The sequence below is a fragment of the Lagopus leucura genome, unplaced genomic scaffold (genome assembly GCF_019238085.1).
Source record: "Lagopus leucura isolate 7727_CA_CO unplaced genomic scaffold, USGS_WTPT01 Super-Scaffold_100004, whole genome shotgun sequence".
NCBI classification, from domain to species: Eukaryota; Metazoa; Chordata; class Aves; order Galliformes; family Phasianidae; genus Lagopus; species Lagopus leucura.
The window spans coordinates 2,053,629-2,080,703 of NW_024962264.1; the positions used below are offsets into that span (position 1 = coordinate 2,053,629).

The 27,075-nt window shown below is 44.6% G+C and overlaps 1 protein-coding gene across 1 annotated transcript in view; it reads right to left on the reverse strand.

Moving 5' to 3' along the window:
* CUNH4orf45 (chromosome unknown C4orf45 homolog) overlaps window positions 1-27,075 on the reverse strand; it is a 29,598-nt gene that overhangs the window by 994 nt on the left and 1,529 nt on the right. Inside the window, exons 2-3 of the mRNA XM_042870510.1 lie at window positions 20,282-20,514; window positions 15,945-16,003 (exon numbers count right to left, since the gene is read on the reverse strand). Coding sequence (XP_042726444.1) covers window positions 15,945-16,003; window positions 20,282-20,514 — 292 coding nt within the window. The remainder of the gene's footprint in view (window positions 1-15,944; window positions 16,004-20,281; window positions 20,515-27,075) is intronic.

Consider the following 27,075-nt stretch of genomic DNA (forward strand, 5'->3'; position numbering starts at 1 on the left):
GATGCCATTTCCTTCCCGCAGTCATCTTGTCTGTTGCTTAGTAGTGGGGAAAAACAAAGGGCAAAAGATGCAGTGCCCATTTGTAATGCTGCCAAATAAATTGAGTGTTGTAGGTAATTCATGGGCTGGTGGGTGTGGCTGGAGGAGTTGTTGTTATGCATTTGCATCCGATGAGCTCTGAAGTAGAGCTGGTGGCTTCCCAGATTAAGAGTGCCCATGTGCACTCGCAGTAGGTAAGAAAGCAGGTAATTCAGGAATGCTGTTCCCATCTTCAAAGGGTTTCCTTTCCTGAGCCTCGTGATGTTTGAACTGCACTGCTGCTAAGTAGCTAATCCAACTAGTTCATCTCTGGGATCATACTAAGCTTTACAGAAAAGCTGGCTTGCCCCTCCCCCACTGCTTCTTCCTAAATTAGCTTTCTCTGCTTTTGATTAAAATGTGTGACGTTTTCCTGCATATCTTGCCTTGCTGATAGCAGCTGCTTTGCCAGCCCCTGAGCGAGCTGGCGTGGAGGCTGCAGCTGGAGCTTAGAAGACCGTAGTCCATGGTCTGATGTGAAAGCTGACAACTGGGTGAGTTCCATTCCTGGAGACAGCGTGCATGAAGCAAGAGTCTCTCAAAGCAGCTGTCCCAAAAACCCCAGTAGCAAACTACACCTACAGGCTGGCTGGTTGCTCATAGCACGAAGTGCCATTCCTTTTCCAGCAGAAGGGAGCGGTGCTAAGAAAGCATTGTAACCACAGTTCTGCACACTGCTGAGCTTGCTGGCTGTCAGGGGTGACATCTCTGGCAGCAACGGGCTGTATTTGCATTGTCATGCTTCCAGCAGTTTGGTGATGATCGGCTGCCATTCTGCATCCCGTGTCCTCAGCTGTGATGCCTCAGCACGGTTCCACTGGGCTGCAACATGACTGTGAACTTCAGAGTGGGCTTGCTGAACTTTGAGGTGGTTTTACACACTGCAGTGGGTATAGAACATCCCAGTAGCACAGCCTACACCCTGCTTATCAGTGTCATATGGTAGCATGTGGCAGTGCTAAGAAGTGCTCTGGAGACGCTGTACCTCTCTGCCATCACCCTGTATCATGGCCTAATCTGGGTGCCATGCTGAGCTAACTGAGCTGATTCACCACTTCAAGTTCTCGAGCAGATCCAACCGGCAGCAGAGCAGGAATTTTCACCCTGTGTCTGGGGCTCAACATCAAAGAAGCTGCTGTTTGTTTTCCTGGCCTTTTGGTAATGACCGCAGTTCCTCCCAGAAGGATGAGGTGAGTGCTAAAGGCATGCAAGGGAGGCTGGGGCTGAGGTTAGCACCTGATCTTCTGAGTGCTAAGTTAATGCCTTTGTCATCCAGCAGTCCTGCCGACCAGGCTAGGTGTGTGTGTGTGTGTGTGTGTTATGGGGAGGCCTATTCTTCCCTTTTCCCTTCCTAGCAGGTCCTGTAAGAGTCAGAAAGTATCTGGCATCCAGGCACCTATCTTTTAGGAAATAAAAAATGAACTCTCTCATGCTTACGTGCTGCCTCAAAAATGTGTGCACAATTGCAAGGGTGCCTGTGAGGGTTTAGAGGTTTAGCTGAAGGAATCTGACATAGATGCTGCCAAAGAAATGTATTTTGGTTTTCCAAACACCTGTTTCTTTGCCCTTGTGCATCTTTATTCTTGGCTTAGGATGCATTACTAGTGTAGAAAAAGTAACTTGTGACAGGCTGCTGGGCAACGCTCAGGGAGAAATAGCAGGAGCTGATGTCTGCTCCAAGATGTGCTCATTTTCAGGAAAAAAAAAAAGCAGAAGTGAAAGATGACAGTTGTCTCTGAATGAGCTTCTCATTTGAAGCAGTGGGAAGGTGTTATAGGCAGGCATGTGGAGTGTGCAAGATGTTAACTCACTGCTTCACAGCAGCAGCTTATGGGCTATGCTTCTATGCAGTGATGTGCAGATATTTGTAAAAAGCGTTCCTCTGTGGCAATGCAGAGTCTTAACATCTTTTTGTCTGAGTGTAGAAAACTGGTATGATGTGGATTTGCTCTGAAGCACGTGTGTAATCTGAAATACTGCGACTAAGATTAAATTGGCTTTAAACTATGTGGAAGGGTAGGGGCAGGAGGAAATAGAAGAAGAACGAGCGGCAAAGTAAAATGGAGTTGTAAATTCCAGTTCTCTGTAGCAATATCTGTTAGTTCCTAATTCAATCTTGGTGCTATGTGTTTTAATCTGTACGGTGGGACTCAGAGCATCAAAAGTGGCCCTGACCGACCAAGATGTGACTGTCCTGCTCCAAGGGTTTGTGTTGGCATGGCAGTCCCCACAGCTGTTCTCCAGGAGCTGATGTGGGCCAGCTGCTGGGGAGCTGAGGGCAGAGCATCCCCACGGGGACAGGGTGCCTTGGGGGTAGTTGATATAAGCCATGTCTCAGAACAGAGGCGTTTGGATGATTTCTTTGGGCTGCTTGAGATCAAGAAGCGGCTCTTGTAAAGGTGGCTGCTAGAGAGACAGCACAGGGATGCTGCGGCCTGAAGGACAAGTAAGGTGACGGCTGGCTGTGACACAGCAACACGCATTTGGTGTTGACCTTGTGGATCTCTCCTATGAGGACAGGCTGAGAGAGCTGAGGCTGCTCAGCCTGGAGAAGGCTTCTGGGAGACCCGAGAGGGGCCTTTCAGAACCTAAAGGGGGGCTGTAAGAAGGAAGGGGACAGACTCTTTAGCAGGGTTGTTGCCCAGAGAGGTGTGTGTGGGGGGGAACACCATGTAAAAGGCCTTCTGACTTCTTTTGGAGCTACAGCTGTTGTTTGTCAGCTCCGATATTTCTCCATGCAGCCGCTCAGCTCCTTCAGATGGGGTCAGCTGGAAAAACACCTAACAAGAAGGGACAGCTCGAGGAAGCACACAAGCCCTGAGCAGTGGCTGCTAGGAACAAGGTCAAATGATGCCCAAGTGGATGTGGCTGCATCCAAAGCCTTAAATCTCAGACCCCAGCTATCACAACTGGGTAAACAACGGAGTCTTTGTGTTATTGCAGTGTGTTATTTCACTTTAAGCATAGCGAATCTGAAGTTTCTGTAATTTACTAATCACCTCGCTTCCTTTGCCCAAGTTACCTGGCAGATATTAAAAAGTTGCCTTTAAACCAGCAACAGAACTAGATGCCCGCTGTCTTTCACTCTTGCTGGCACCCAGGGCTTCTTGGTGCAATGCAAAAACAATTAGTAACTGCCTGTAAGTGTTACTAGCTGCACGTCTGAACTTTGAAGCCTTAAAACTGAAAGCATGTTGATAGCCTAACTCCGAAGGCAGGAGGGTATCAGAGGTCGCTCAGACCCAAAGGACCTGGCTGCTTTGCTGAGCAGCTGACTCCCATGTGACTTCTGCAAAGTAGAAGTGCAGACAGCATTGCAACTGCTCTGTGCTAGAGTGCACTAGAAATCATATTTCTTCCTACACTTTTACACGGCATGCTCTTACCAGTATCATAAACTGCATACTATTGACTAAGACTTGCTTCTAGAAAGGCAGTTGTATAAAATCAAGTATGTTCTCTATTGGAACTGCTGAGTATGATCTTTTTGTTTCTGATATCTTAATGCAAATCTGCACGAGCAGATATCTTCTCTGCTTTGCTCTTACAGGTGCAGTAGGCAGATGCAAACAGCTAAAATATCTGCAGAAATAAGGATTTCACTTGAACTTTAGAGCCCTTGTATTTATTTTTGAGATCAGGTCTCTGTATTTTTCCCTTCAGAGGTCGTGAGCGAGGCTTGACCTCGTGGTATCTGAAATCAAAAGATGGGACTTTGCTGTGTCAGCTCTTAGAAGGTCTGGGTGGACAACCACAGCCTCCGTTAACACACGGCTTCTTTCTGTTTGCTGTGGGCTACCAGCAACATGCTCTGTTGTAAGGCTGCTCCAGTTTGTTACCCTTCTCCGAGCCCCAAATGCAGCCCCTCTCTTGATTCAGCTGCACAGTGCTCTCAGGCACAGGCAATCAACTGCAGACGAGGCATGAGAGCGATATGGTGAGCTGGTCCTTCAGCTCGCTGCATTTGTGCTCTTTGTCCATCTCTGTCTGCCTGGGGATTGTAAAGTGCACTGTAAAATTCTCAACAACTGCAATGCCTCTTTCCCGCAGGTATGATGAGGTGAGGGACTGGCTGCTCAGCCTGGCTCTCGGCAGGCCTTCCATTAGGCTGCAGGGCAGAGTCCTGGGCTGATTAATTTGATAAATGGCTGTTGTGGTTTAACCCAGCGGGTGGCTCAGCACCATACAATCGTTTACTCCCTCCTTCCCCATGGGATGGGGGAGAGAATTAATTAAAAAAAAAAAAAAGAAATAGATCTCCTGAGTTGACGTAAAACTATTTACTGTGATACAGAAGAAAGAAAAGGATACTAGTTATGGCTATAGAAATGTACATATGATTGTATACAGCAAGTTGCACAGCCAATTCTCACTGCCTGCTGACGGATCCCCAGCCAGACCCTGTGCAACAGAAGGAAGAGAGAACTCCCCCCATTTCCAGAGCTCGCCTTTTGTATGATGTCATATGGTATGGAATATGTCTCAGCTGTCCTGATTCTGTCCCCTACCAGCTCCTTGCCTCCCCCTCCCCTTGGTAGAACAGCAAAAGAAACTGAGAAAAGCAAAACATCCTTGGCTCCACACAGCACTGCACTGCTACAACTGAAAGCATAGCTGTGTTATCAGCATTTTTTCCTCCTAAAACCAAAACACAGCATCATCCCAGGCACTATGAAGAAAAGAGCTCTGTCCAAGTTGAGACTAAGACATCTTCCATGAGCCTGGGTGCTGTGATGTGCAGCGCAGCATCGCTCCCAAGGCTCCCAGCTAAATCTGTGCCTTCCTCACCCAGCCTTTGTCTGATTTCTGCACGTTTTGTAAAGCAGCTGACAGCACTGATAAGCACAATTTACAGGCAGCTGCCTCAGCCCCTTCAGCAAACCGAAGAGGGGTTGCAGTGTGCTCAGCCTACACAGCGAACATCCCTGGCTGGCAGGACACATCCCTGCTCCCTCAGTATGTGAAAAATGCATTCTGTGCAGCAGTGATGTCACGAGCCCAAGCTGGGTTGCTGATGGCTTCCAGCTGCACTGCTGAGTGTGGAGAGCTGCACTGTGAGCTGAGCACACGCCACAAGGAGCTTCCAAACCTGCCTTGTTCCTGATGCCTCCTGACCAAAAGCCTGGAATAGTCAGGAAAGTATGAACCTTCTTTGCAGCTGCTTGCTGCTTGTTTTTCTAAGCCCTCCCACTGATCTCTCTGTTGGTTCCATGCAGGTAGAGAGGTAGGGGCCACGTGTAGAAGGAACTCCTGTTTCAATGAAAGGAGATGCTTAATTACTGAAGATGAAGTGGTATTAATGGTAAAAAATGGTTTGTGTTAGCAACGAGATGTCGTTCTGCACAGGCGCACACTGATCGAGTTATTCTCTCACTGACCAGAAGCCTTTCTTTGCTAGCTCTGCCCTCTCCATGGCATTTTCTCCCCCTGCTCATCCCGGCATAACTAAAATTGCACAGCTGAGCAGCTCTCTCAGGCACCTGCCCATGCATATACAGTTTCGAGTGTACTGTTTGACAGCCACAAATAGATTACTTAGCTCTTTCCCTTACTGTACTGTCTCAAAAGGGAAACTGCTGAGACAAGATCTTTCGGGAATGAAGTGTCTGCCTATACTACAAATGAGGAAACAAAGATGAGTGTCACCCACATGTGGAGATGACTCATTTCCAGCTGGACTGTTTTGGGTCAGGACTTCCAAGCCAACAGTTTTCAGTGTGGAGTTAGAAAATCAGGAATTTTTTTGATGGATGATGTGAGATGTGCTCCTTGCAAAGCGCTCTTGAGCAGAACCTAGCGTTCATGTTTGCACACAGGGCTTCTCAAGAGGTCTGGCTTTTCCTTTGTGATGAACGTTCCTTGCTAATCCTTAAGACACAGTAATTCCTAATCTTTGTGGTTATCCTTCTTTTGAGGTAGGTGGTGTGCAAACTGTGGCGGCGCATCCAGGCTACAGTTTCAGGAACGCTGCTTAAATTTAGTGTTGATGAAAATCTGGTATTCCAACTTTGAGTCAGTGCTTCGTGTGTCAGCCCTTCAGCAGCACTGACTTGCCAATACCTATAATAAAATCCTTATCCATCTGTCTATCCTTAAGCATAAAACCAGCAAAAAAATCTCTACTAACCAGCCCCAAACCTGTTTTCTTACTGAACCAATCTGGCTGTGTCATAAGCCATTTCAAAGCTCACACTGGTAGTAGTTATCATCAGTGCTTTTGTTCAAGTATTTTGCCATTTGGAGCAAAATCCCTCTAAACTTGCCTTGAGTAGGAGGGTATTTGTTATAACTTTCTGTGTATGTTGCATGGTTTGGGCCTTGATTGATGCTGAAGATAAATGTATGCATATAAACCTATAACGGGATGAGAAATTCATATCTGCATACTATTTATTCTGTAATTTCTTTCCCCTTCCTAAAAAGAAAATCAGTGAAAGGGTTTTGTTAGACATCACACCCTGCAACTCTGGACAAAAGACTTGAAATTTCTCAAGCTTGCCATTATGGTGCAGTTGTACCTCATCAGCTTCCACCTGACCAAGTCCTACAGGCTACAGGTCGTCAACTCCTGGTTGATTATTTGCCTTCCTACCACAGCTGGGCTAAGAGATGAGACAAATACCGTCCTCTTTTAATGCTGCTGCGGTAGAGATGTTTTATGACATTGAAAAAAGTTAAATAGCAGTAAGGTTGCAGAAGGTGACGTTATAGTTATGTTCAGGGATTGAGGGGAATAAGAAAACTTGCTTTTTCCCCATCGGGTTTTAAAGCTGTTTGCCAGCAGTGAGAAGTTGAGGCTCAAGAACTGTCTGTTGATTGTTAGGTTCTGAACCAAAATGTGTTTGGGAAAGGACTGATTAAAGGAGGACTTTTTCAGTTCCCATCTCTACCTCTCCACCTTCAGCTTTATCTCCTCCTGGCTTACAGCCTTTTCCCCCATGCTCTGCTCCTGCTTTTGTTTTGAGGCCCTCCTATTCTCATCTTTTCCCAACTTCACTGCCACCCTCTCTCACTTCACACATTTTCTATATCTTCTCATTGTGAGGCCTGGCCTGCCCTTTAGCTGTTCAAAGAACGTGGCGCACATGCAATGCCAGAGGATATTCGCTGCATTTATATGACAAATTCTTACAGATTTCTCCTGAGGATAACGACCTGCTTGCCTCAAGCTGTAGCACTTGGTCAGGTGGAAGCTGATGAGGTACAACTGCACCATAATGGCAAGCTTGAGAAATTTCAAGTCTTTTGTCCAGAGTTGCAAGGTGTGATGTCTAACAAAACCCTTCCACTGATTTTCTTTTTAGGAAAGGGAAAGCAATGTAAGTCGCTGTTTCCCAATTCTGAGATGAAAAACAATCAGTTATCATTGAATCTTTTAGAAATGGAGGCTGCCCACCCACCAGCAGCCATTTTAAAGAAACGGTGTATTGGAAAAGATTTAAATCACCAACAAGTAGTTCCTTAAAAAGGAGCTACAGTGACAGTTGCAGCAGCCTCTAATGCTTGCCATGCAGACACCTGGGCTGCTTTTCAAATATCACTCAGGATAAGAAGAGAAAAAGGGAAGAATGAATATCATAAGCCAGACTGTTTTTCTCCTCAACTACCTGGACTGGTGAGTACACATCTTTTTGCTCAAATGACAGCTTAAAAAGGCAAAAATGTAGTCAGTGCAATCAGCTTTACTCTCTTCCTTCATTTACTAACTGCCTAAGAGGTAAATGGGCAAGGAGCTCTTCAGTAACAGGTTTCCAATTACATAATGCCACGAATTTACCCCCAGGTTAAAAGTGAATTTTCTTGTAGCATAAGCATCACCTTCCATTGGTGCTGGAAGCTTTGCAGAAAGCAGGGCAATCTGATAGGAAATAGTGCTTTGGAGCTGTGGATGGGAATGCAAAAGAGATGTCCATCCATGGACACATCTTTACGCTCACAGAGAAACAGTGCTGTGCTGTGGGCAGTTGGAAAGGGAGGGGAGCCTTCCTGAAACTGAAGAAATGTTAGTTTGTGTTAAATGCTTTGAAGTTTAGTGCCGGGTCTCCTTGTCCTAAATAAATGCTGTGGAATATTATATGCAATTATGCTAAAACCAATGAAATATTGTCAGCATAGTTATTGGGATTTTTTCCAAGATTATTGGTTGCTTTGTTTTGTGTACACTCCTAGCAATGCATTTCTCACATACAATCCACTCTGTGGAGCTATATGTCTTACTTTTCACGTGCCTCTTCTAAAATATTCAGTAGCATGTATTTTTAATTTATGACTGACTATTTCAGCATCTGAGGAGGTAGGTAAATACTGCTAGTCTCATTTTTTGCAGCTGAGGCAGTTAGGGAATGGGCGAGTCGATGCTTTGCAATATGACATACTGGCATTTTGCTGTGACTGGCAGCCTCCTCTGCACTGAAAGGATGACCTTTGGTGAAACGGCATTCTTTTACTGCACCAATGTGTTTTTAATGTATTCTGTTATAGCGGCTTGCTGTTGTGATTATATGAAATTGAGCTGCTTTTTACAAGAGTGAAGGCTGCAGTGGGAACAAACGGACTGAGCTGGCTGTCATTCTTTATTCCCTTCTGCAAATCTGCAAGAAGATTTGTTGTATCCTGCGTAAGTCAGCTGCTGCAGAGATTAGATCTCAGCTCCTGCTGTTTTGCTACAGGGGAGCCTGAAGTTGGGAGCTACTGAGAAAAGGGAGAAAACCGAGCTGCAATATTTCCTTCACATTTCTTTGAAAGAAGTAAAAAAACGTTCAGTCAGGCCAACAGCAAGATCCTTACTGTTTGCTTGCAGCTTCAACTCATGCTATTAACCAGCAGTGGCAGAGAACAGGTTATGTGAGTCCTTTGTGAAACCCCTTTGTGCAAGAGGCAACATCCTATTTCCTTCAGCTGAAGGCTAAGAAATCTGCAGGTCACGTTTCTGCTAATAGCAAAGCCTCTCTTCCCTGTAGCCCTGCAGCAAGAACAACGTCAGCACTTCTAATTCCTGACATTTCTGAATTGGAGGCAGGGAGAGAGAAGGGGAGAGAAAACCCCGTTGTGGAGAAATGTGGAAGTTCCTTAATAAGAATGTATTGGCAGAAGGCACAGATGAGGGTTTTTTTGTTGTTTTGGTTTGGTTTTTTTTTGCTTGTCATTTAAAGCAAAAACCTATGTCTTGTACATAAGGAAATTGCCCAAAATATGATTTTTCATGCAGCTGGCAATAGGAGGTAGGAAAACTAACTACACCTTTGGGAGCAATACAGCAAGGTACGACAGGAGCTGGAACTGCCACATTCCTCTCTGAAGACAGCTGCATTGTGAACCATTTTGCTGCTGCTCACTCTGAGAGATGTAACTGAGTTCCAAGGCAAGACTCAAAGGATACCACCCAAGTCTTACTGTTAGTGGTGGGTGCATCCATGGAGATTAAAGCTGCTCAGAAAGTAAATGGCCTATCCATTACAAAGCACTGTGAGATGGTAATTACTGGGATATTAATTATTCCTTTTCGTCTAAAAGGACGTGAGCAAGAAAGATGCATTTACACTGGAACGAGAAAGGCTGACACCAGTAACTTCTGGAATGAAAAAATGAAATGGGCAATTGCATTAATCCAGACAGTGGGATACAGAAGAGTGGATGAGCCCAGTAATGCCTGTGGCATTTGTGACTTGGGTCAGGGCTTGGGGTGGTTCTTGGTCCTGACTGAGAGAGAATCTGGAAGTGCAGAATGCGTCTGGCTTTGGGAGATCCTTCCCCTTGCTTTTCCAGCATAACCCCAGCCCCCTTTGGGCAGCATCTTCAAGGTGTGAGCGGCCTCTGCACAGGGAAGCAGCTTGCCAGCACTTCCTACTGCACTTGTGTGATGGCTGGGTGCAGTTTGGGAGCAGCTTTGTGTGTCTGACTCATGGTGGATCTGGGCCTGAGGCTTTGGGTGGTGGTGTTGCTTTGTTTTGCAGCCTTTTTGTGTTTGCATCTAAATTAAATGTGAACCAGTGATGAAGAAGTGGGATGGTCTTGTGGCTCATGTATTCACATGGCACTCTGGAGTTGAGAGCTGTTTCTGGCTCCATCAAATCTGTGTCCAAGGCCAAGTCATGTTTATGGGACTCAGGGTTTTCACATCTCTCAAGTGAGGGAGAAAGGACCTCCTGCGAGTGCTTGAGCACTTTGCTTCTCAACAGGAGGAGTTAGAAAAAATAAATTCCCAATGGGAAGAGACAGAGAAAATGAAATTACCAGCTGTTTCCAAACGGATTGTAAAAGCAAAGAGCAGAATGTTTTTCTGCCAGTGCCCCTCCTCTGCTCTGCCAGAGCAGTTCTGGCTCTTGGCAGGCTCTGGGATAAGGAGGAGGATGCCCTGCACTGCTGAACACAAGGCTGCTCTGCTGCTAGATGGAGTGAGCAGTCTCTGCCTGATGTGCTGGTGGGCTGGGAGATGCAAAATACACACTGAGGATTAGTTTGTCCTCTCTTGGTATCCAGACATGTAGTTTAACCTGCCACATGCCCAGGGACAGCACGGCAGAGGCTCAGTCAGTCATCAGCTATCTAATTGCTATCTATCTAATTGCTCCAGTGGGCTTCATGGCACAACTCTGTTAATAATGGAGGAACAGGACGTTTATTCATTCTGATTTTGCTTGCTCTAGTGGAAGCAATTCCCCTGGAGTCAATGGGATTGCAGTAAGAGCTGTATCACTTCCTGTGCCCCCAGGCTGATGAGAAAAGTAATCTATGGCCATACTGCAGCAAGCATATTTTAGATATAGAAAAGACCTGAAGTTAGGGAAGTACGCTGCAAGGGGTATAAAAGCAGGAGATTTAGGACATGGACATTCAAGGCGTGGGTCTGGGGGAGGCTGGCTGTTTGGCCAGTGCATGACAGCCACAGCCCAGCCAGTTTGCTTCTTCTGATCCATTTCCATCACCAGTGGGGTGATGGAATCAGAAAATGCCACTTGGTCAGTTATAAATAGCTACCACACCAACCCAGCAGCTCCAGTGATGTGAGCAATGGGTCGGGGACCAAAAAAGAGCAGGGTTTGTGGGAGCTGAAAAACTGCTCAGCCTCCATCATGAAAGGGTGGCAGGCTCAGCAAGGAGAGGGGGGGTGAAGAGAAGGAAGGGTTCACACCTCACTCTTTGCTGCTGAGTCTTTTTTTTTCCCCCTATAATAGAGGGCTTGGGTACGTTCCACATACAGCTCACACCTGATTAGTTAAAGGGGATTATACTAATGCAACTCAGAGTGTTGGCAGTCTTAAATCAGCTTTAACGTTACAGGAACATATTAACTGCAGTGATTTTATTTTATTTTTGTTTTATTTTTTGCTATCTACAAGTGTGTCCTCGGGGAAGACTGCAGCAGTTCTACTGTAGTAGCTGAAAGCTTTGTAATCTGTGTGAGGGGAAATCCCATATGTGCCAATTGCACACCCCGATCAGAAGAAAAAATATATATTTTTTGCATCTTAATCAAGCTCAGAGTGACTCACTGAGCAAGTGGCAAGTGGAAGTAGGTTATTTTTGAGGGGCATCCACAGGAGGAAGGCACAATTTGCTCCAGACAGTTGAGGGTGGCCGTTCCTCTTTGTGAAGGTATTGGGAAAAGTAGCAGTGCTGGGCTGGAAATGAGGGAATCATTCTGATGTGCAAAGGGAAAAAGGGGAGCAAGGCGGGGGCAGCAGTTGGGCTGGGGATGCTGGTGGATACCTCAGCAGCTACGTCACCAGGCCAAAATGTCTGGGTTACTAAAAGCTGCCTACAATTTAGTTATTTGCTTTTTCCAACGAGGAAAATATTATGTCTTGTGGGAAGTCATGAGGATGACTTACCCAAGAACGCTGCATATTTGATCACTAATAATATAAAGTAAACATCTTTCAGATATTTCCAGCAACATCTGTCCTAGCTTAACTACTGGTTCGTGTTGCATTCCTTTATGGAATGATACTCATCCCAGAAAGCAGAGCGTGTGTCACTGCCATCCATTACAAGAATTAAACTTGTGGGATTTTCCTTTCCTGTTAAAGCTGAATTCCCTTCAACCTTTAAAAAATGCTTCCTTCTAATTTTCCACCATCGCGTGACCCTGATTCTCCAAAAGTCGGAGTGCTTGCCTATCTAATGCTTGGTTTGGATAAAAAGGGAGCAGAGTGAGATATTGGTTTTACCCATGCTGAGGGGAAAATGCAGAAAAACATTCTGCAACTGTTCAGTAGGAATATGGATTTACTTTTCAGAAAATCAAAAGACAAAAAAAAAACCCAACAAAAAAGCAACTTTGAGCATAGGTGGGAGATTAATTAGCCTTGTTCTGCAGAGGGTGAAAGTCAACATTACACAAACCTAAAAATAGCAAAGAAGAAGGTGAACAGAGCTCCTCCTCTAGCTGCAGATGCTGAGGCCACCTGGATAAAGCACGTTTATCAAGTGCTGAAGTGTAACGAGTGCATTAACATAGAAACCAATGTACCAAGTGGGCATTAGCATTTGGGAAGAAAACATCTCATTTTTATTGACAAGCACTGCTTTTTTTTTTTTTTTGGCAGAAAGAGGGGAAAAAACACCTCATATAAAATAAAATTTACTATTTTTTGCCTAAACCTGAATCTTTTTTTTTTTTTTTTACAGTAGAACTTTACAGTTGAAACAATTCTAAGTCTGGTAAACTGTAAAAAGAGGGTAACTGAAGTGGTGCAGGAGAAAAGTCGGATGGGAGAGGGAAAAGCCCAAATTTTGCAATGTGGCAGATGTCCCGACACAAGATGGAGCCAATCTGTTTCTGTGAGATGGCACCAGCTGAATCGGTCCCATGGCAGCAATTCCATTCATTCATGCAGTTTTCACCATAAAAAAAAGACAAGCAAATGCTCCTGCTGTAAATCTATGGGTTGGGAAAGGGTTGTTTGGCATTTTGGAGCATCAGTGAGCATTCCAGCTTGGTCACTCAACAAAGGAGTGCCCATCTGTATGAGGCAAGCCTTCCCCGTGGGGATGCTTGTCCCTGGGTGAGCCCAGTTTGCATGCTTGATCTTCTGCATTGATTGTCTGTGCTAACAGCATCAGTTCCCAAACTTCCAGTTGGCACTGAACTGCCAGTATTGTAACCTCTCTGCCCTGTAAAGGCTGCCTTTGGCTACAGAAGTGAGACAAGGGCAGCGAGGAGTGGGGCTGAAACTGCACACACAGCCAGGCCAGACTTGTTCTTTTTCTCTCTTTCTTTCTTTCTTTTTTTTTTTATAAGATTTGATGCAGACTCTGCAAGTTGGAGATAGCAAGATTGACCTCAAGATACAGAGTTAGTTTCCATAGCAATGAGATCTATGAGTTCTCAAAATATTCAAGCCTCTATTAGGCTAGATAAAAATAATTCCCTTACATAAAGGCATGCCAGATCTCATCCAGCAAAGCACTTGAGTTTAAGCACGTGACCATCAAGGTATTGGAGCTCCATCTGTACCTGGCTATTTTGTTTGCCTGGGAAAGAAATGCTTTCTGCCCAAGTGCCTTTTTGTCCCCAGCTTGCTCTTTCTCAACCCTGCCCAGGATATCTGCTTCCTGCTGTTGAGCCATCTTTAATGCAGGCTTTGGGTTTTCCATGGGGCATAGGAGTTCCTCTCCATCCTTCCTCCAGTATCTCCTCAGCTCAACCAGGGGGCATTTGAGACCTGTCACCACGTGCTTGGTGTGAGCTCAGGCACGCTTGCAAAGAGGAAGGAGCTCCTTCTGAAAACACATGTGCTGAATACAACTGTACTCACAGGAAATTTCGGCCCTTCTTCTTTTGTCTCTTCAGGAAGGACCAGGTGGGGTTTTATAGCCATTTCTGATCACGCACTGCGTTTCCTGACCTGAGGTTCTACGGAGTTGTGGTGAGGACAGTGCAAGGGGATGGGAAGGCTGCAGCCCCACACAGAGCACCACTGCGGCACCATGAAGGAGGTGCGCCTGGCAACTCTGTATGTAACCTCAAGAAATGCCACGCTCCCCTTCATTTACCTAATGAAAGCAGAAGGAGCTCATCCAGAACAACACCACGAGGGCAGCTCTGCACAGGAAAAATACATTTTCCAGCTTTCTTTTTCGGTTATTCTTCCATAAAAAGGCACTGGTGAGCATGCCTGAGTCAAGCCTTTCTCTAAGCAATGGTACTAAATCATGCAACAACTCCTGAAACTGATCTCTGAGAACACCCTGTTCCATTAGAAAAATCTGAAATATGTTCCTTGTACTCATGAACTTTGCCAGTTATTTAGCTTAAAAATGTTTTTCACATATTAGTACTGATTATAAGATTGAAGAGGATTGGGTCTGAAAGGTATGGGAAGGGCAGGAGAAAGGCTCTGTTGAAAGTCATTCCCCTGTATGTTGCAGAGAGTATTAAAAAAGAATAAAATAATAGTGTTAATGAGAATCCCAGCACATCAGGAAAAGCTAATTGAATTTTCCAAAAGAGCCCCCCTTTGTGATCCATTCCATTAGCTAATTGAATGCATTTAATTTATTTGGTTCCAACTTGGGTGTCTTTGTTTACTTATTCACCTTCCTGTGATGAAAAGCAAATAGAGCATTCCCCAGCAGCAAACTGCTGCTTCTTTGATCAACAATCAAGTTAAACCAGGATTGCTTTCAAAGTGCTTAATAAGACACGTGCTTTATGGGTGCCTTACAGCAAAGCTGCAGCGCTGTCTGACTGCTGCTGGCTGTTGCCCAGCGATGGGATCCAAGATTTTGTGGTAGCCTTTTTGATGCTGCAGCTTGTCACCAGCCTACGAGAGTCTCAACAACACATTGCTGTAATAGCCAAAATAAGCAGCCAGTTCCTGGAGGTTTTGTAATCCTGGTGCAGTGGGAAGCGTAGCCATGCTGCAGTGTAGGGAGTGATGATAGCTATCGAAGACCAGCTGGCTCATCTGTTCCCAGTAGTGCTGCCGCCACCAGAGGTACTGAGATCAGCTCAGAGGAGCTGCCCTGGCACCTGAGGCCAGCAGAGCCCATTACTTTGCTGAGCAGGGACAGGACACACTCTGGCAGCCCCGGGAGCAGGTGGCATGTGTGGCAACCCGCTGTGGGAAGACGTACTTCAGTCATCCCCCACTGATTCCCAGGCCAGCTATAGGGAAGTTAAGCATTTCCTGTTTTCTACTGAAGTTCATTGCCTCGCACTCGTTAATACTCTGTTTTCCAGTGAGAAATTCCAGGGGGAAAGAGAGGAGATGAAGCAAAACCCCTTGAGCTCTCCTTCTCCATATGCCCTCAGTCCTCCTCACCTCTTCATCTTTAACCTTGGACTCCATTATGAATGCCTCAGTAGTCAAAGCTCTTGGCTGTGGTGAACCTCTTGAAGTCTTACGTATTGCTAGCACAATGCAATCTCTTTTCACATGCATGGTTTTGCTGGAATAACTCTGCAAGTCCCATAAGGGCTTTTTCTACTGTCACTTTACAGTTTCTGTAACAAATTCTCAGCTGAAGATGATTGTTGCTGATCATCACTTTATAAACCTGTGACTTCTTTCAAGATGCATTAATGAAAGTAACTGGAGAAATTTCATCAGAAACTAAATGGGCTTCTGCGAAACAGGACTCTCTCTTCAAAGGGGATTAAATATTCCCCTGAGACCCCTTCTAGCTGCTTGAAATGCATTGTACTTCAATGCAGGAATACTTTCATTGGTTTATGACAAAATATTAGCTTTGCATTCTCAACGGATTCTGCAGCACAGGGTGCCAGCAATGAATTTATGTTAGATATGTTAAGCTTCATAGTCAAGTATGCCAATAACTGGCCTACTCCAGGTGCTCCTGAAGAACATCCTTACACAGTAGCAATTAGAACATATTTTCAATAATTAATAAGTGGTTACCATGGACTTTGGTATCGGTGTGTTGCTTGATCTTCAGCAGCCTGCCAGATCTCTCCTCTCTGTAAAAGGGAAACAGAATCAAATGATGTACAGTGTTAACCTTAAGGCATTATTCTCCAGTAGGACCAGGTTCATTTAGCTGTGACAAAGGAACCAGAGATGGTGGAAAATAACAAGCATCTCTTGCTTTCATATTGTGCATAGACTGCAGAGATGGTGCGCTTGGCTGCGGTTTGACACCTTTAAATTTTTGGGAAGAGTTATCTAGAGAGGTAATAAAATGTCACTTAGAGAAACGTCGCCCTGCAGTTGTCTGTTGTTGTATTTTAAGCAGAAGAACAGTTGTTGGAAAGGTAAGGGATTGTTTTAAAGTGCATCGAGCGGCCATAACTCAGAAACAGAGAAGGGGCGATACCAAAAGTGCATGACAAACCGCCTCTGCAATCATGAGGCACGAGGCAGACAGGACAGCAGATATCGCTGCTAAGTATGTCATGATTCATCAATAAGAAGTTATTTTTTAAACTTCACTTGCTGAGTGAAATAGCCACACGCATTACACTTGCCTTGGGGAGAGAAGCAGCATGGCACAGTGCGTTTGCCAGCAGCACCCACCCTCTAGGCAGTCTTTATATGATCTATATGATTTATATGATGCACAGAGACAGTTGTATAGGCACTGATGCACAGACTCCAGCACACAGCTTTATCCCATTTGTGAGATGGACTGGAGCTTTTCAGCGTGTCTGTGGCTGAGAGGAGGACACGACCTCCCTTCCTGCCTCAGGGGCTTCAGGCTGCAGCAGTGGGGACATCTATCACCACAGTCACTATGAGTAACATTTTTTTGCAGTGTTTTCTTCCCTGATGAGGCATATAGAGAGATAAGGGGAGCATGTGGCAGCTTTCTTTATCAGAGATGCCAGGGGAGATAAACCAGAGCAGTTCTGTGGGCTTCTCTGGAAGACACAAGCAGTGTGCAGACTTTTGTAAAAGCAGCAGCAGCAAATTACTGTGAAAACTTTAATTAGGTTTGATTGCTCTGTACTGTTTGCACAGAAGGGAGGTGATTCCTGCTTTGGGGAGGTTGATTCTCCTAGGTTACCCTTGCCTAGGACAGCTTGAAGAACAGAACTCCTCCAGGCATATCCACCCCATCTGCACCAGTTGTACGTGCGTGGTCTCCAGCACACAGCATCAAGTACCACAAACCAGCTGAATTCATATTGCTGTGAGGGGCAAAAGCATGAGTCCCCAGTGCCTGGGGACTGGGGAACTGCTGGGTCATGGCCTGAAGCTCTGATTGATCACCTGAGGTGAGCCATGAGTCAGCCACAGGAGCACAGGTGAAGGCAATTCAGCTGTGCTTCCTGGCTGCACCCCTCCTAGACCTATTGAAGAGCTGGCTACCAGTGGGGAAGGAGCTCTTGGAGATAGTCTGTGCTGGTGTTTTGTGGGTGAGCCCAGGATAGGGGTAAGCCTACCATTTATTCTCTTTTGTTATCAGAGTCTGCTTTGTCAAACTCTCTTGTTTATGTCATAAGTATAACATCTTAATATTCATTGATTATGCAGCAGTATAGCTGTTTTGGGAAAGCATGAGCTACATCAAGGGCTGTTGGTGAACCACAAGGCCAGAGCAATGATTTAATCAGCTTCTGAAATTAGAAGCTATTAAGCATATTTAATCCAGCTGTTGCAGCGATGGCACCTTTACAGTGATGAAGGCAAGGATCTAGCCAGCTGAATCAGCAGCTACTTGCTCCAAATACAAGGTGTTTTCGGTTCTTCTCTTCTGCTGTGGCCATTGAGGGTTACAGAGTGGTTGATTTGTCTCCTGGGAAGGATTTGGCCTTTGGTTACCCTGCAGAGCTCTCTATCTCAGGAGATGGCTGATCACTGCAGAAGGACGTGGGTTGCTGTTTTTTTTTTTTGGTAGTATCAAATCAGTGTTTTAAGGGGTTTTGAGTTTGTGGGCATAGCTGTCACGGCAGCGAGGACAATTCAAAAAGAATTAACTGGATTAAAAGTCAAGGGGAAAAAAAAAAGGCAAAACACAAACTGAGGGGATTGTTACTCTTTGGGTCTAACCTGGGGCTGATCAGGAAGCAGGTGTGGAAGGTGACTGCAATTAGACCTACCAAACCAAACTCCACACCTGTTTGTGACTAGCAGATGCATCTCCCGTTCAGCTACACGAGGTGTAGATTTCCTTACTGCTAGTAAGGTCCTAAGCTGAACTGTGAATGTGTACGATAAGCAGCTGAGAGGGGAAGTTGCTTCACTATAGATATTGCCCAATAGGAGCGTGAGAACTTAGTGCAGTAAGGCTGCATGGCACAGAAGGCAGCTCTCCTTAGAGGTGAAAGAGCAGAGCAAAACTGTACCAAAAAACCCAGCAGATATAATGGGAACAAAAGAAAAATGTTGTGAAAAGTGTTTCAAAATGTTATTTTTTTGTGTTGCTTTCAAGTAAAAAATAAGTGATTTTGGTTTACCAACAGTAGAAAAATATTTTTGGTTTTGTTTAGCCAAAATATTTCCTTCCCTGTATTTTGAAGTTCATTGGCCACATGCAAATAATGGGTTCTTTCATTCTTTTTTGCAAAGACAAAGAGAGTATCTGTGCTGCCTGTTGATCATTTTAACTAAAGAATTCCCTTTGCATTTATTCTAGCTGATTGTTGTCTTTCTTCTGTCAGAAATGTTACTGTATTATTTATCTTGAAAAGTTCCCTGTACTACAAAATAACCTTTATGTCTTTACAAAGGCATTATTTTAAACACCATCTAGAGAAATCACCCCCAAGAAACCAAAAGCATTTGTCTGTGAAGAGAGTGCATTTGTTTGGTGCAATCAAGGAGATATAAATAAGGGCTGCAAAGTGTCATCTCTATGGTGACAACATTAAGGCCATTGTTCAGCATGTGATGTGCTTTCATTTTTCAGAAATTTGGGGGTGTTAACTCCGGCAGAAGCATTGTGAGTTAAGAATAGGCACTTTGTATGACCTGTTTGAAAGCCTTACTCTGGTGAGGCTGGTTGTCTTGCATGTGCTTGCTTAGGGGGTCTCAGCAGTGTTTCTATCAAATAAGGGAAAATGAAAGTATAAGCACTGGATTTTAGCTAAAATTGAGGTGATTGTCCCCCTCTGCTCCGCTCTTGTGAGGCCCCATCTGCAGTACTGCATCCAGGTCTGGGGCCCCCAGTACAAGAAAGACAGGGAGCTGTTGGAGAGGGTGCAGGGCAGAGCCATAGAGATGATCAGGGGCTGGAGCACCTCCCCTACGAAGGCAGACTGAGGGAGCTGGGCTTGTTCAGGCTGGAGAAAAGAAGGCTGTGGGGTGACCTCATTGCAGCCTGCAGTACCTAAAGGGAGCCTACGAACAGGAGGGGAATCAACTCTTTGAAAGGGGAGATAACAGCAGGACAAGGGGAAATAGTTTGAAGTTGAGGGCGGGGAGATTGAGGTTGGATGTCAGGGGGAAGTTCTTTACTATGAGAGTGGTGAGGTGCTGGAACAGCTGCCCAGAGAGGCTGTGGATGCCCCGTCCAGCGCTGGAGGTGTTCAAGGCCAGGTTGGATGGGGCCCTGGTCTGGTATGACGTGGTGTTTGGTGGCCCTGCCTGTGGCAGGGGGTTGGAAATTCATCATCCTTGAGGTCCCTTCCAACCCTGTCCATTCTGTGATTCTGATAGACACGGCTCAATGCAAAGGTGCTCAAGTGCCCTATTTTGTTAAGAAAGGAGAAAATTCAACTGCACGTCAGTGAATTCTGAAAAGCAATACCACAAAACTCGTGTTTAGGTAGAACTCGCATACACTGATACATCTAGGCTGTGTGTGTGTATAATGCATTTACACCCTTATTTGTGTTTTCACAAGTTCTGATTCGCTCCAGATTGATTTCAGCCGTAACTGTTTGTTGAGTAATGGCAGGAGATGATGGTCAACACAACAGCTATTTAGAGGGCTGCACACCTCTTTGGGCTGTGCAGAGAAAGGCACCTAACCCTGACCCCTCCATCCATGTGGGATGGGTCCTCTCAAGCAGGTGTGCTCCTTGTCCAGGAAGCTTTAATTGGCTTTACGGATCACCACAAACACCAGAGGCTTGTGGCATGTTAGATTGCACACCCTCAAGCAAAACCTTACAAGATATAACTTGAGGCTTCTGCAGGCTGATAACCAAAGAGCTGAGCTCTGCCTCGTTCCTTGCTTAGTTCTGTGAATGATCTCTGCCCTGGTGATGATCCAGGATGGAAATAGAAAGCAGAGCTGGGCTTTGTTCTGCCTTCTGGCACTCTGGTATTTTAGGCTATGAAGTCCTCCTTACCTTGATCTGCGCTCCGCTCTGGAGATTTCTCCAGGTGAAATAGCTGAGCTCTCTCACTCCCCACCCGATTTCTGTGGCATACTGACATCGGCGGAGCAGCGGGGATGAGAAGCAGGAGGCCGGCCGCCACAAGTAGCCAGCATCACTGCTGCCTTCTATTGCTGGAGATGTTGATCCTATGTAGTGAGTGTGCTCAGGCCGTCTTGTTCTGTGATCGCGTATGGCATCCGGGCCTTGTGAAGACAGAAAATAATCATTCAGATTGTTTCTGTTTCTCACCCATTTCAGAATGGTTTATTTTCCTTTATCTTGCTTCTAGTGCGACAGCTATGTAGTTGTTCCACTTCAAAGGTCTATGCACTTGTTGTTCCTTGTGTTAGTTTCCCCTGGAGTGGGGGTCATAAATATTTGGTTTTTCCCTTAAAATATTCCTTTTTCCTGCCCTAAGAACACGACTGTTGAAAAAGGGCCACGGCATGGAACAAAATTGGGCATCTACTTCTGGTTAAACAACTTTTTGTTATTTTCAATTGGATTTCTCTTTTAGATACGCAAACGTTCAGAAAATGATCACACGTTGGAAGATACGAATTTAAAATGGCTTTAGCTTACTAAATTAAGTCATGTTAGGCCTTCTAATCCAGATAATAATCCAGAGCTTTAATTCACCATAATGGACTTGAAGTGTCATTGAGCACAAAGTCACTTTTTAAAGTTACTTTAATGAAGTGCAGTGATCTTTAAGTGATATTTTTCAGGTCATTCAGAGATGTGCCTGCAAGGAAATATAGTGTAGAATTAAGGGAGAGTCTGAATTTATAGAGCGAAATGCTGTTCCAGCTGGGAAGGTGCAAATCCAAAAGGCACAATACAAGAATAGCTAATCAAACCCGTGCTCCGCATTCTTGGCCTCCAGGTCATTTCAGTACTGGAAGAGAACTCAAAAGCAGGAGAGGGAATTACTTGTTACACCACCTGGTAGTGACAGGATGAGGGGGAATGTCTTCAAACTGAAAAGGGGGAGAATTAGGTTAGATGTTAGGAAGGAATCTTTACTCATAGAGTAAGGCCCTGGCACAGCTGCCCAGAGAAGTGGTGGGTGCCCCATCTCTGGAGACACTCAGGGCCAGGTTGGATGGGGCCTTGGGCAGCTTGAGTTGTGGGGGGCAGCCCTACCCACAGCAGGGGAATGGAACTGGGCTATGAGATCTCTTACAACCTGGACTATGAGGTCTCTTACAACCTAAGCCATTCTATGACTATGATTCTATAATTTCTAAATGGGACATTTGGCTGAAAGGCATCACAGCTCCCAGGCAGCCAGAGTACCTGAGTTTTCTTTGACTGAAAATCAAGAAACAGGAGAGTGGATGCAAAGGCAGATCTGACCTCAGCATTTCATTGCCAGTAGCCTCCACAACACAATTTCACAGCCCATAAAATGGATGCAATTTTGCTCTTAGCTAAGAATGCTGTGAACTTCATAAGATGCGGTTGTGAACCGTATTGACTAAATATAAACAAATAAACCAAGTATTTAGAAAACTGCTTTTGCAACTCAGATAGCTGGAAACTTAACCCGAATGCAAGCTGTGTCTCTCAGCTGTGCAGACAGGGCACAGGAGTGTCATGGAAACTCATAAATCACCAAAATCCCTGTAGCATCAATTTACAGCCTGGGATTACTACTGATATTTTTACTGCCCAAGCTGAAGGCTGTTATATCTTGTCAGCAGATAAAAGCAGTGTCTACCTTAATGGTTATTACAACACATTTTGATTATAGCTTCAAAAAGTACTGCAGATTTAGTATGATTCAGTTATGAAGATCACTACTGACTGAAGGGACAGTCTTGTTATCATTTCCCCCACTGCCTCTATAGGGAGGACTTTGTTAGGATTTACCCACCAAACATCATTCAGGAAACAGACCTCACACAGGCTTTCATCTGAGGAGCAAAAACCTGTTGTACATTTGTGGGGGGGAAAAAAAAAAACAACAATAAACCAACCCTAGAAATATCTAGAAATGGCTACAGTAGAAGACAGCTCTTCAACTAGAGTTCCCTTTACACTGGAAGCTTATCCCTGAAACTGTCACAGAAAGAGATCATTGAGCACAGTGTGGTTTGGGCCTCTGGGGAAAGCCACAAGCCACATTTTTTTTGTTAAAAGGGCAAACCACCCGATGTGTGCTGACACAGGCTCCTACTGGAGCAGCCACTGATGGTGCTGGACGATTTGCTGGTAAAGAAATCAATTCCCTGCTGGTCTACTGATGTTTATGCTGCTGCTTTAGCTAATAAAGCTATGACTATCCAATCTGAGGGAGGATAAAAACGTTCTCCAAACTATTGTAAGGGGCAGAAAATAAAAATAGCGTTGCAAAACGAAGGGCGAGTTTCCACATGGAGTTTCCTCCCCAAGCAGCTAGTGGAAATGAAGCAAAATGGGAATGGAACTCCTTTTGTGAAGTGTTTATTCCAGAATAGCTTCTATAATTATATGTTAATCCAGTTGAACTTTCAAGTGCAGATAATACTTGACTCCTATTACTAGGCAAGGGATTAATTTCCAAGCCATATGTCTTCTCAGGATCCATATTAACTGAAAATAGATCACTATGTGCAGAGACAGTTGGAGCAAAGACCACGCCAGCCCAATTAAAAGTCAGCTTGGTCTCCCAATAGAGGCTGATGATTTTGTTTTGGCTGCACTGCGTTACCAAGGAGGGGCACCTTTTAAAACCAGATTCCAGCTAATTCAGCTTAGAAACCCATTTTAGTCGTGGATAGCCCATGGACTGAACATCCTTTAGCACCATGTTTCCAGTGTTGTACCATCAGCACCCACAGCCTGCAGGGGAGGTATCACCTGAGTTTTCTCGTCTGGGTTGCCAACTGATGCACACTGTGGATCCACAGCCTCTGCATGATGGGACTGTGCTAATTTGTCATGTTTTTCACCATTAGCCAAAGGCAACTGGGAAATTTCACTGTCTGTCTCCCTGGTCCATTTCATAACACAGCCCCTGGTCTCATTGGCACAACTGCAGAGACAGTGAATTTCATAGGTGCAAAGATAACAAGAAGGGAACTCATAAATCAACTTTGCTGCTAGAAAAAATATAGCCTACAATTATGTATATCCTGATTTTTCCACTGGGTTTATTACTTTTTGCACCCATAGTGTGAGCTCTCATTTGACTGTGCATTCCACTTTCTGGAGAAGAATATTCACTAATTTCTTGTGTTATTGTTTGTCCAGACTTCGGAGGAAGCAGTCTTTGGATAATCTGTGGAAATAGAATTGTAATTTATAGAGAGTTAAGTGGTCTCAGTACACATAATCACTGTGTGATTAATACCCTGCAAAGAATGCCTTCACACTTGTCATACAGAAAGCAGAGTTTAGGCTTTCATTCTTCCTTGCAGAATAAGGGAAAGAGTAAACAAAGAAATCAATTAAGAACGTTCCTGTAATATGGACAAAGATGGAATATATCTGTCACTGGAAAAAAACCCTGGCTTGGCTCCTGAGGGACTGCCTCTCTACGGTTTTGGCTTAACAAAGGCATTTCGGCTGGCTATTCTTGATCAGATAAAGAGAGGCACTGCTGGCACCCTGCGCTCTGTGGAGACTGGAAGTCTCTGCAGTATGCTGCCTTGCTTGGTCCAGATGCACTGACTCTAGTGAAAGGCATATTTATTTGATCAAGGTTTTGGAGAAGGCTGTGGTTATGTTCCTGGAGCGATGAATGAGGGAGAGAGGGTGCTAAGAATGAGAGTCATTCTAATAACTCTGAGGCTGGTTTTCCTTTTGCTTCGTGGCTACTGCTGAAGTATTAATTGTATAACATCACATCTTATTATTTTGATGTAAATAAATCATCAGGTCACTCTTAGCAGTCTCATTTCCCAGCAACCACACGCACTAGTAGGGCATTTGTAAGAGTACGTAGAACCAAACTGTGGCTAAATGGGGAACTGCTGCTTGAATTTATGAAATCCATTAAGGAATTGGTGTCCTCCCACTCCCTCAACAGCACGTTTCATGCTGCTGGCCAGGCTGTAACCTCCAGATGACCATACCTTGACCAGCTGAAGTTGGTGGTTAGGATTGCCACTTCTGGCAGATCTAGTTAACATGTTTTGTGCAAGATTTCAGAGAGGCAAGAATTAGGAAAGTGGGTCAGAAACATCATTGTGATGTTTCTCAACAACATTGTGATGCATGTCTCTAATGTGACCAGTACAGTATAAACACATACCCAGCATCACAAGCTGTGCTCAGTATTGCTCTGGTTAGGTTTTTCAAATGAATTCCATGTGTGGATTTTCTTTTTCTGGAGCAAAGAGTTCCTGGTTCCAGTTTTGCTGGAACATTGCAATAGCTTTCCAGTATAAACAACTGCAGCTGGTGTTATCTTGGAACAGCCATTTCGTGAATTCTTACTAAAAAGCAAAAGCAGGCCCAGGATGTGTGTCTATAGCAGAACCTATTAATTTCCACAGGAGCTGAAGGTGCTTCTGGTGTGCAGGAGCAGTTAGCAGCTCAGAAAGCAGAGCCCTAAGGCCAGCAATTCTCAGCTCAGCTCGCTGTTCTGTCTTGAAATGGATAAGCCAATTCAAGGGGAGTGCTAGATATTAATTTGTGAATGAGAAAATAATAAATATTGAAAGCTTAAGTTCTGCTACAGACTGTAATTTCAAACATTGCTGCAAACGCAAATATGCCTCTCAGTTTTGTTTTATTCCCACTGTTTTCTTAAGGAGGTGGAGGCAGAGACTCAGAATCATGAACTGCTTTCCGTCTCTTGTCTGCTAAGTGCATCTCCTCTTGAGAAGCACCAAATAGCAATAAATAATTGGAGGTAATCACTTGTTAGGGACAGCACAGGGAGCAGGGTGCCTGCCTCATTATTTTTCTGGGGCCTTTTTTTCTGACCCCTTCTAGAGCAAAAAAAAACCCCTCCAGGCTTGGTTAAGCAGAGCCAGTGGCAAACACAGTGTGCACCTGTTTGGTGCCCACTCTCTGAGGAGTGTCCAGAGATCAGGACCCAATGTGAGCCGCCAGCGCTGGGCCGATGCCACATGCCATTCATTTCTCCAACAGCTTCAGCTGCTCTGCCTGCCTGCCCCTGTCTGCCCATCGCTCTGCAACAACTGTTTCTTAACCGCACAGTAAATGTTTGTTTTTATCCCTGTTTATTTTTAACTTGCATCAGTTCCTTGATCTCATTTTCCATGCGGCCTCGGGGGAGGGAAGCAGTTGTGCCAAAACAAACAGCGCGAGATGTGAGCTGAGGGCAGGAGGTCAGCAGGGCTGAGGGCAGCATGGCTCCCAGGAGGTCAGAGCCCAGAGCTGTTCTGCAGGTGCAGATGCTCCCCAGTGGAACTGCCTGTGAGCATGGCACTAGATTCAGCAGAGTAAAGAGGTTGGAAGGGCAGCCTAAGTCTTTCCATCCGACCATGAATTGCTCTCACTCTGTGCAGAGCGTGCAGCATCAGGCCCTTGCACTGTCGTGCTTCTTTAGTGCTTTCCTTCTTTGTGTATATGTTAAGGAGACAGAAACAATGAAGCGCTTAAACACAAGAAGTATCACCTTAATAGCACTATTAGATGTCTTCTAAAGGTAAATATATCAGCAGAGCATACCTCAAGTAGCATTATATATGGTTTTATTAGCTTTTGCTACTAAATTGATTCAGAGCTGCTGGCTGGAAGACAGCAGAAGTAAAAGCTAAGTTTACTTTTCAGTCTCCTCATTCAAGCAGTTTTTTCAGGATTCTGTACCGTGCAAAGTCCTGTTAAATCAGGTTTATCTGATTTGTTTGTCTGATTTATCATCTTTGCTTCCTTGAGAAGACTGTTTCTGGGAATATATGACAATGACAATCCCCCTCTGACCTTTGGCTTGCTGGATGGGTCCGGAGACAAGACTTGAACCAATAGAAATTCTAGGATGTATGTATGGAGCTGTGCGAGAGTATTACTTCTGTAAAGACTAGACCATGACAAAACAGTAATGTATCTTGTTGAAATCAGAAGAAAGAAATTCATGGACGCTATTGCAGAAATAAATTCGACTTTTATCTGTAAGGAGTTAAGGTAATTTCTTAAAAGTTAATAATTTGATCTTTAAACCACTGGCAGTAAAACAGTAATCATAGTCCTATCTGGAATATTAGAGACAGGAGACTGCTTGCTTCTTAGAGGACTTACTCACACACATTATAGGACTTGTAATATGTTAATTTTGAACCAATCTGTGAACTTGTGAATTTGCAATAACGTGCTTGTTCCATTACAAGCAAGAGAGCATCAGAAATAATCAGGTGCAGCTTACTTTTCATTTTACAAGATATCAGTGTCACTAATAGCAAGCTGTGCATTCTTGGTTGGCGATTATGTTGGTACGATTAAGTTACTTCTGGTGCTTTAAAAATAACCTTGGCTGTTAGTCCTGTCTCAGGATTGCTTGGCAGAGATCCACCCCAGGAGTGATGCTGCTGTCACACGATGCTGCTGCAGTGTTGTTCAATTAAGGGCAGTCAGCAAGAAGAGTCCAAAGCACTTTCCATGATGAGTTTTCTGGGGAAAGCATTTTTTCCTGAGAAACAACACTCCTAAGAGTGAATGCTCCCTATCCGCTGGGAGTAACAACAATTTTACCATTAACTTCACTATATTAGATTTTAAAAAAATAGAATATCTCTTTGATAGAATACCTGAGTATGAAGTGCTGCTCTGTTTTTTCATGTAAGGATCTGTGAAAATGAGAAAATGTTCTG